This window comes from Drosophila sulfurigaster, chromosome X (assembly GCF_023558435.1).
Source record: "Drosophila sulfurigaster albostrigata strain 15112-1811.04 chromosome X, ASM2355843v2, whole genome shotgun sequence".
In the NCBI taxonomy this organism is placed as follows: domain Eukaryota; kingdom Metazoa; phylum Arthropoda; class Insecta; order Diptera; family Drosophilidae; genus Drosophila; species Drosophila sulfurigaster.
This window is the reverse complement of record NC_084885.1, coordinates 27365944-27375003: the sequence shown is the minus strand read 5'-3', so window position 1 is coordinate 27375003 and position 9060 is coordinate 27365944. Positions and strand designations below refer to the sequence as shown.

The 9060-nt window shown below is 41.5% G+C and overlaps 4 protein-coding genes across 6 annotated transcripts; 2 read left to right on the top strand and 2 right to left on the bottom strand.

Annotated features, from left to right (window-relative positions):
* The first annotated feature begins 1298 nt into the window (after positions 1–1298).
* LOC133849486 (mitochondrial import inner membrane translocase subunit Tim10B) lies at positions 1299–1944 on the top strand. The gene is made up of 3 exons (XM_062285593.1): positions 1299–1459; positions 1531–1626; positions 1689–1944. The coding sequence occupies exons 1-3, from the start codon at positions 1439–1441 to the stop codon at positions 1875–1877; spliced, it is 306 nt and encodes a 101-aa protein (XP_062141577.1). The 5' UTR covers positions 1299–1438; the 3' UTR covers positions 1878–1944.
* Positions 1945–1989: 45 nt separating this feature from the next.
* On the top strand, positions 1990–2931 carry LOC133849482 (L-seryl-tRNA(Sec) kinase). Its single transcript, XM_062285589.1, has one exon. It carries the CDS (start codon positions 1990–1992, stop codon positions 2794–2796), a length of 807 nt encoding a protein of 268 aa, XP_062141573.1. The 3' UTR covers positions 2797–2931.
* LOC133849485 (coiled-coil domain-containing protein 86) lies at positions 2856–3583 on the bottom strand. Its single transcript, XM_062285592.1, is given in 3 exon segments — positions 2856–3188; positions 3191–3230; positions 3287–3583. Coding segments are annotated over 3 exon segments (492 nt in total). The 5' UTR covers positions 3487–3583; the 3' UTR covers positions 2856–2936.
* Positions 3584–3889: 306 nt separating this feature from the next.
* LOC133849480 (probable mitochondrial glutathione transporter SLC25A40) lies at positions 3890–7871 on the bottom strand. Of its 3 annotated transcripts, none has more exons than XM_062285585.1 (5): positions 6340–6482; positions 5756–5978; positions 5329–5534; positions 4574–5065; positions 3890–4495 (listed from the first exon to the last, which is right to left on the bottom strand). In XM_062285585.1, the coding sequence occupies exons 2-5, from the start codon at positions 5928–5930 to the stop codon at positions 4061–4063; spliced, it is 1308 nt and encodes a 435-aa protein (XP_062141569.1). In that variant the 5' UTR covers positions 5931–5978; positions 6340–6482; the 3' UTR covers positions 3890–4060. The 3 variants fall into 3 exon arrangements, with proteins under 3 accessions (XP_062141569.1, XP_062141571.1, XP_062141570.1); XM_062285587.1 differs by lacking the exon at positions 6340–6482 and having other exon boundaries at positions 3891–4335; positions 4414–4495; positions 5756–6181; XM_062285586.1 differs by lacking the exons at positions 3890–4495; positions 4574–5065; positions 5329–5534 and adding exons at positions 6754–7308; positions 7370–7578; positions 7644–7871 and having other exon boundaries at positions 5822–5978; positions 6340–6676.
* Between the last annotated feature and the right edge of the window lie 1189 nt (positions 7872–9060).

Sequence of the window (9060 nt, the reverse complement as noted above, 5' to 3'; positions counted from 1 at the left end):
ACGCACACAACACAATCACACACCTATTTAGTTATAACTATTATATGAAAATTGTTTGTTTTTATGGTCGAATTTTTTTAAAGAAGAGCAAGCAAATAAATGTAAAACCATTTGAAAGTACAATAATAAACTAATGAAATGCATTATGGGGGTAAGGATTGAATTAAAACAATAATTGCGTGTATTATTTGGTACTAAATTTAGGTATTGCGAGGTTGAATTTTGTTTGCCTATAATTACAACTTTATGCTAATTGATAAATCTCATTTTTACAATCAAATGCAGCAAAAATGTCATTTTAAAATAAGTTAACAAGCCATGGGCACAAAATAATTTTTTGTAGCATGCTTTAGGGAGCTCCAATTTAAATCATCTACGAACCATAGATGGCGCTATTAGAGTGACTTTTTGTATGTCTGCTTGCTTCTGATTTATGTTCGCCTGGTACTTCACCTGCTGATTTGGCTGATTTTTAGCCGTTCCTCTTAGCTTCGAGCGACCAACAACAACGAATAAACCTACTACAACAATAACAACAACTACGTGTACTACAACAACATCCATAATAGCAACAACAACAGATGCATTAGTGTGACGAGTTTTTTGGAAACTGCTACGTCAAGCAACTGAAATACCAGGATCGTCAACTATTCATTAGAGTGACTTTTTGTATTTTTTACTTGCTCCCGATTTATGTTTGCCTGGTATTTCATTTACTGAATTGTCACTTTTTAGCCGTTCTTGGCTTTGAGTGAACAACAACAACAACAAATATATCTACTAAACGTGAGTGACGAGATTTGCGGAAACTGCGACGGAGAGCAGCTAAAATACCAGGCGAACATAAAAAAGTAGCAAGTAATTTCACCGCGAACACAGGAGAGCAAACAACTGGAGCGGACTGTGGATCCATCAAAATGCGCAATGAGTGCATTTTAAGAGCATGAGAGAATACTCTCTGGATACTTTGCTTTTTGAATGGCTACGGGCTGCTTATTTCTGGTGGCCTGGTAGAATATTTGAAATATTCATCTTTTATCAGAGCAGCAGGCATGGAAGATGATTGTAAGAATTATTTTCGCATTTAAACACGATAATCGATATATGCCTAAGCGGGCTGTATCGACATAGAAGAAAATATATATCGATACAACAATAAGCGATAGAAATTGAAAATAAAAACTTCGTAGACTTAACATATTAAAATATTATATTACATTATCTAATATTAAAACAAAATACTTATAATTCATTTAATTTGGCGATGTCATAACGTTAACATTATCGATAACTCATCACAACTGTCGATTGGCAGTCAGCTGTGTTGCTTTGCCTGCTGAATGTCGAATCGAAAAGCATATATTCATAAATATAAATTTCAATTTACCTAACGTTTCACAGACAGCCGGTTTCAAATTCACAAATACAAAGACCACAAATGGATTCGAATTTGCGTAATGTATGTGAATGCAATTGGTTAAACTGTTCAGCAAACGTTTTAATTCAAAAATGTCTCTCAATTGCTTGCAGCTAAAAGATTTCCTCACATTATACAACAAAGTGACTGAGCTGTGCTTCAATCGCTGTGTCGACAATCTCAGTCAGCGCGAACTATTCGACCAGGAGGTGAGATCTAGAGTATAGAACAAGTATTATAAATTTAATTATTAAAGTTTTGTTTTATTTAGAAAACCTGCGTGGATCGATGTGTCACAAAGTTTGCGCGTTTCAATCAAAGTATGATGAAATCCTATGTTGATGTGCAGACCAAAATCAATGCGAAGCGCATGGAAGAGGCGGAACAAGCGGCCAAATTGATAGCGGAACAGCAGCAGAAGGAGGTGGTCACAAGTGTTGCGCCCGCTGTGAGTTTGTAGCATCTGCACGAACCCGATTTCAATTTGCTCTTTGCAATACTAGATAGTTAAATACCAAAAAAGAAAACAAAGCAAAATAATAATAATACACTTAACACACCAATCATCTTCAATGGCGCACATTTGTCTGCTTGCGTTAATTGGGCTGCCGGCAGCCGGCAAAACGCATTTAAGCAATTGGCTGCTGAAGCAGAAACTGAGCAACTGGAACATTTTACATTTGTGCTATGACAACTATTTGGACAATAATAAGGACTACAAGGCACAGCGCTATAACATACTCAACTTGTTGAGCCAACTAATCGATGCACTTCGGATGTCGTCACCACTTGCCACGCAATTGCCACCTCAACTCGTCCTGCCAATGACAACCAACGAAAGCAGTAACTATTTAATAGTTTGTGACGATAATCATTATTATCAGAGTATGCGCTACAAACTGTATCAGCTGTGTCGCTCCCGCGGCTGTCTCTATGCGCAGCTTTATCTTGCCACACCGTTGGCCACCTGCTTGCAACGCAATGTGGCACGTGAGGAACAACATCAAGTGCCTGCTACGATTATAGAACAAATGCACAAACGTCTTGAAGTGCCCAACAATCAAAATTGGCAACGTCATCAACTCACAATCCAAGAATTGAATAATGTTGTAATTTGTGCTTTTGTGGACACTTTGCTGCATTGCCAAGTCGATGATGCACTGCCTCCGACTCCAGCTATCCAATTGCAATCCCAATCCCATCAATTGGATCTGCGTCTAAGATTGAGAATACAATCGTTGATGCGGCAGCACACAACTGAAAAGGCTGTCCGAAGCTGTGAGTTAAATGTACAGCGTCGACAGCTCTTGGCGCAGTTTAAGGCTGATGAAAAGTTGCAGCCGCAGCCGTTGGATTATTATGTTAATTTGTTAAACTAATGTGTACATAAGAAATCATAGTACTTAAAACTTAAGCATTTATCAAATTGTTTTTCGGCTTGCATTACAAAACTAGATTTATTTAGCAGAGGGGGGGAAATAAAAAAAAGAAGATTAAATGTATCCTAAAGTAAACATTGTTACACCACTTTCACTTGACTCAGATCGCGCTTCTCAATCATACGCATCTGCTTCTTCTTCATGCGTTTCAGTTTCGCCGGATTCTTGATGACTTGGACCACTTCGGCGCGACGCTCGTTGGCTAAGCGACGCTCTGCATTCTCCACACGACGCTGATGATGCTGGACAGCGGCTTCTTTGCGCTGATCCTTGATCTCCTTGGACTTTTCCTTAATGTAGCGCAACTCGTTGCGCAGTGCCTCTTTTTTTTCTCGAACGTCAAGCGATTCACAGTCTTCTTGATCTTGCTGAATCTGCCAAACGGTGCGAATTGTTACGAGTGCCACGTTCATGTGAAATGTTTACTTACTTTTGCTTGGGTGTTTTCCAGGGTCGGTTGGATTTCGGTTGACCGCGCGGAATGCTTGCTTCTGGTTTGAGCACCTTCTTTCCTTTGGTTTTCGGCTTGGCTGCAGTCTTTGTGTTGCTTGCATCTTGTACTGGAGCTGGAGCTGGAGCTGGTGATGCAGTCGCTGTTGGAGCTGGTGCTGTGTTATTATCGTTTACCATTGTGTTGCTTTATTTCTTGACCTGCGTCCTTTTTGCAATCCAAAACAAAACACAATGCGCTGGGCACGTGTTTGCAGAGTTATCGATAGTTAGATAAATACTTGTAGTAAATAATTATCGTTGGGGTTGTGCGTGTTGATTGTGAAATTGTTATCGATAGCGTATACGTTATATCATTTATTAGTTAAAAGTTTTAACTTCAAACGAAACACTTGTAATTACAAAAATAAAAATAGATTTTTAATTAAATTTGCAAAATCTACAAAATGAGTGATTTATTTTATTTACTCAATATCGATAGTTGCTGAGCCATCGCAGCGTCCGATGTGACTGCCCACAATTTTATCGACAGCGCGCCACCTTTTGAATATCGAAACTCTCGTATTTAAAAAAAAAAAAGGAATTTTATTTCACTCAATCAATTTTACAAAGGCATTGAAAGCTTTCAAGAAACTACGAAAATTATTGTAACTCAGTGATTTAGTGCTTAACTTTGGTATGATTTTATACATATTTACACGCTCATCTATCTATCTATATATTTATCTCTACCCAGTACAGTACTCTTAACTCCTTACTCTAAGTCCGTCTTAGCACTTGTACAGTTGTTGTTGTTGCTGTTGTTACTGTTTGTCAGCAAAAGCATCGATTGCTGATGCTGATCGACATTGTAATGATAAAAGAACGATTTGCTGTATTCGAACGTTGAAATCATAATGGCACAAGCCGGTGCCACCTTAAATAGACGCGGTCCAAGTCCAGAGAAAATGCCTCGCATGCCATTCAAGCGATATATGTTTGACAAACGCTCTGCAACGGATTTCGTGGGCACACTCTTGGCGGGATTATCTGGCGTGAGGCAAACCGAAGTGGTAGTTGGATCAGTAGTAGAGTGGCTACTCGTTAGCTGCATTGCAACATGCCTACCTGTAAATATGACTTTCTCACCAAACTCGATCTGTTCGTGCGTTTTGATCACGTCAAATGGCGTGGTAACTGTTGCAGCAACCTACAAAAATGTCAAGGGAAACCAGTTAGAACACATGAGAGAACTGCAGGCGAACAATTTGAATTTTGCGATACTTACCGAGCCAGAAATCGCGCCTGCTACGAAACTGAAGCCAAACGTTGGCTCCACAACATTAAATCTACTTTTCAGGTACTCGTAACACGTCCAGTAAATGCCCGAGAATGGCACATCCCTCAAAATGGTTGGCGGCAAGCCGCGCCACAAACCCAATACGCCCTGCGACTGCACAACCTGACGCACCGAGCCAAACATCTCGGCATGCGTCATCTTCTGTGACTGCATCTTGGTGCGTATCATCTCAATGGGACTGACGAACGTGACAGCGAGTATGCGAGCGGAAACTCCAGCCAGCAATGGCACCAGCATCGGAATGTCGCGACTTTGCATCGGCGCCAGGTACTTGTAGTGTAGATCTGTGAAGCGGGCCTTGAACTGTTCGTAGGCCACGAAGTAGATGATCGTTGATGGCAGGGCCGAGATGAGTGTTGGACTGAGACCGGACCACAGCGCTGCGATGCCCTCAGAGCGACTGATTTTGACGAAAGCGTCCTGCAAAGTTAGTTCAAGAGATTAATGATTACATCGCGATCAAAGCTATGCCTAAAACTAGAAATAAACTGCACAGCAAGTTCTCCATTTGACTCCTCTAACTAATATCTCAGAGATATAACTATTTACATAAATGGACAGACTGATCTCTTTGATCTTTGACAGACGATCTCTTTGATAGATTCTAAAATTGTCGTTTGCTTTCGCCTTTTACATGCCCTTCTACTATATAAGATATCAACTATATTCATATCTACGCTTACAATGGTGCCAGTAAAGTGCGATGAAGAGGAGGCGGGAGCGGAAAGCTTGCTAAATGCATTCTGGGAGGCTGCTGTTGGCGTTGGTGTATTTGGGCCACAGGGGCAAATGTGATCCATCAGGCCGTTGCAGTAGAGGAAACATTTGTTCGATAACATCGCCGACTGTTGGGCCTGCAAACGTGTTTTGATCACATCCAATGGCGTCACTGTAAATCAAGCACAAGATGATGAAATTATCATTTCAACATATGTATGTATGTATGTATGTGTGTACACACTGGTGTAGGTGTGTACACATTTCCACAGCGGTGTATGGAAACACTTGTACACATGTATTGGTGTAGGTGTGATGCCGGTGTCACGCCATTTGCATGTGTATTGCAGGTGTGTGGGTGTGTGTGTGTGAAGTAATAACACATTTACTTACTGAAGCAGGCGGTTATCATGGCACCAGTGCAAGCGGAGACCACTTGCTGCATGGGTCGTATGCGAAATCTGGGATCTGTCATCGTATGTTGGCCAGGAGTGGGAACCAGTCCACAGCTTCTGGCCGCCGCTGCTGCCATTGCTGTTCGTGTGCGTGCCTTCGACGTCTCGGACATGATGATGCTTTGGCGCAATTGGTTGATGTCAGTGGGCTCGTCGATAGGCTAAAGTAGATGTGTGCGTGTTTTGTGTATGTGGGTGTATGATTCAATGTGTGTGGGGTTGTGCACGTTGTCGCGTTGAGATTGTCATTAAAATCAAAATGATAGATCGCGAAAACGAGGACGTTCGAAGTCCCAGATAAATAAAGTACTTTTCCATATATTCGCGTTACGTGTGAGTGTGCCTATGTCCATGTGTGATTCGACTATCGATAGGCTGATCAGCTGTTACCAACAGCTCAAGCTTATGCGGCACTATCGATAGACGAAACACTGCTCTTCGAACAGTTTCGATAGGCGAGCAGCTGTTGTCGATATGCAAACGTAGATAAGCTTTCGATAAGTAAACATTGTTTATACTCACAGGCCTCTTGCAGGTCCAGATTGTGATGGAAAAAAAAGGATTTGCTATACTCAAAGGCGGATATCATAATGGCACAAGCGGGCACCACACGCAACATGCGCGGCAACACACCCACATACAGACCACGCACGCCCTGCTGTCGATAAATGCGACTAATGCGCGAGATCACTGATTGCTTGGCCACCGTGGGCGTGGGCGAAGCAGCGGAGGCGGAAGCAGAAGTAGTGCCGCCGCCTTTGCCATGACCAGCTGCGTCTGAGTACAGCACATCCTGTCCCAGTTCGATCTGTGTGTGCGTTGTAACCAAATCAAATGGCATTGTCACCAATGTGGCCAGCTGAAGAAAGAAAGCAGTGAGGAAAAACGCTGCAAAATTGTTGTTGAATGGATAAATGCTGCACAGGAAACACTTACAGCGCCCGCTGCGGCGCCCGTGACAAAGCTAAAGAGGAAACTGGGCTCGGTGACATTGCACACCCGCTTCATCGATTCGTAGGCCGCCCAATAGGTGCCCGAGAATGGTGCATCTCGCATCACAGTGGGCGGCCAACCGCGCCACAAGCCCAAAATGCCATGCGACTTGATCAGCGAACGGATGACGATCCACAATTCCGTATACGTAATATACCCCGACTGCATCTTAATGCGAACCATCTCTAGCGGCGTGATGGCTGTGACAACAACGGTGCGTGCACAAATCCCCGATGCCATGGGCACTATGGATGGCGTAGGCGTGGCGATTGGCAGCACATTATTCGTTTTCCGCAAGGTAGGTGACTCTTCAGCATGTGGCGGCGACGGCGGCGACGGCGGTTGCCAGAGCCTGTAGAGATGCGTAAATGATTGCTTCAAATACTCGTAGGTCAAAAAATAGATGATAGTCGATGGCAGCGCCGAGACAAGCGTGGGACTGAGACCCGACCAAAGGCCAGTGACGCCATTCGAGCAGAGGATCTTCACAAAGGCGTCCTAGAGAGCGGTGCAGTGTGAGGTGGAGGAGTTGCAATAGTTGCCGATTTGTTCGACTCACCATGGCACCGCGTAGTGGACGCAAATTGGCGGCTTCACCCTGCACAAGCTTGGGCACACATTTGCCCGTTTTCGATTTGCAAACGTGTGTCATCAGGCCGTTATGGAAGACATAGCACAGCTTGGAGACCACCAACGGTTTGCGCGATGTGTTCTGCTGTTGCGTCTGCTGCGTCTGCACTCGCGTCTTGACCACCTCCAGAGGCGTTACTGCAATCATTGGCCAAGTGGAGAAGTGCAGAAGCGACTACAAATATGAATGAAGAAAAACTCACCAACAAATGTGGTGATTAGGCCACCAATTAATGCAGAGATCACCTGTTGCATGGGCTTGATGCGATACCGCGGATCCTCGATAAGTATCGAGGTGGATTGACGAATTGCATCCGCATCTTTCGGTGCATCCGTCGGCTCCCTTTGCATAATTCCTCTTCTTACAATTCACAACAACAAGCTCTCTTCAAAATATATATTGTCTATAAAAAAAGCAACGTCTATTCAAACTAATTGTAAAACATTCCGAATAATGATACTTTAGTTTATTTTGTGGCGAGTAAAAGAGTCAACAACCCACCTGCTTTCTCTCTCTCTCTCACTGTCTCTCTCTCTTTCATGCTCTTGTCCAAGAATGCGTGTTCCCAATTGCGTCAGCTCCCAAAAGTGTTTAGTAAAAACGCTCATTGTCCGCCATATTTTGATTTGTAACTAAAAACTGATTGTCTACTTCGATTTCAATAGTTGCTCTTATAGTCTGTCAATGTCAATGTCTAAATAGAATAAGCTTTGACTTTTGTCTAGTAGGCTTTACTTCTGTTAAAATGTTGAGCTGTTAAATAAATTTCCTTTTTTTCATCAGTTTTCTAAGAGCTCCACAACGAGCAACATTTATGTAAAGACAAGCTACACAATTAAAAAAAAAGATTGCCTAAAGAAAACTTTGAAAATATGAAAATTAATTAAGGGTAATATCTTAGTTAGAAGCAAGATAAGATTGCAAAATGAAAACTATGAAAACGTGAAATAAATTTTAAATATAAAAATGAATTTATGGTACAAAATTAAAAGTGGAATAAAGAAAACTTTGGAAATTTATTTATTCGAAGGATTTATTCCTCTTAAGGCACAACTCGTGACTAACTATACTACTTTATTATTCTAAGGAACTAAGAAAATTCTGCCAGATGCGACATCTACATTAAAATGATTCCTCGCTCACTAGTTAAACTCATGCCGACTAATCGAAAGAAAACCCGAAACATATCATCTTCCTCATCATTTCCAAGGATGTGTCGTCACTTGGTAATTAATAACCACGAAACAGGAACTGACCAATCTCCGTCTCAATTAATTAGGACATCCCAAAATTGTCTTTAATACTTGTGACGACAGCACAATCCCAATTCATCAAATATTTTCCTTTCATATGTATAATGCAAGTTGTTCATATATGTATACGAATAGTAGATAAAAAGAAAAAGGGGAATGCGACTACGACAAAGACAAAAAATAATAACATTTAATAGCGAGAATTATAAATATGAATTAAATTAATCAAATTTAATAATAATTTGCATTACACTTAAGTTATTACAGTTAAGTATGAGTAGTAAGTCAGTATTATATTTAAGCTTTTTAATTGCAAAAAGAAACCAAAAAGTTGATTTAATTGATTGTTGTTTTTTTTTTTTTGTT

Coding starts and splice junctions, on each gene's coding strand:
- LOC133849480 (XM_062285585.1), bottom strand. CDS start 5,930: ATGTCCGAGACGTCGAAGGCACGCACACGAACAGCAATGGCAGCAGCG. Junction 5,535..5,755: donor CATGATAACCGCCTGCTTCA/GTAAGTAAATGT, acceptor CTTGATTTACAG/TGACGCCATTGGATGTGATC. Junction 4,496..4,573: donor CAGGCGCGATTTCTGGCTCG/GTAAGTATCGCA, acceptor ACATTTTTGTAG/GTTGCTGCAACAGTTACCAC.
- LOC133849486 (XM_062285593.1), top strand. CDS start 1,439: ATGGATTCGAATTTGCGTAAT. Junction 1,460..1,530: donor TGGATTCGAATTTGCGTAAT/GTATGTGAATGC, acceptor AATTGCTTGCAG/CTAAAAGATTTCCTCACATT. Junction 1,627..1,688: donor GCGAACTATTCGACCAGGAG/GTGAGATCTAGA, acceptor TGTTTTATTTAG/AAAACCTGCGTGGATCGATG.
- LOC133849482 (XM_062285589.1), top strand. CDS start 1,990: ATGGCGCACATTTGTCTGCTTGCGTTAATTGGGCTGCCGGCAGCCGGC.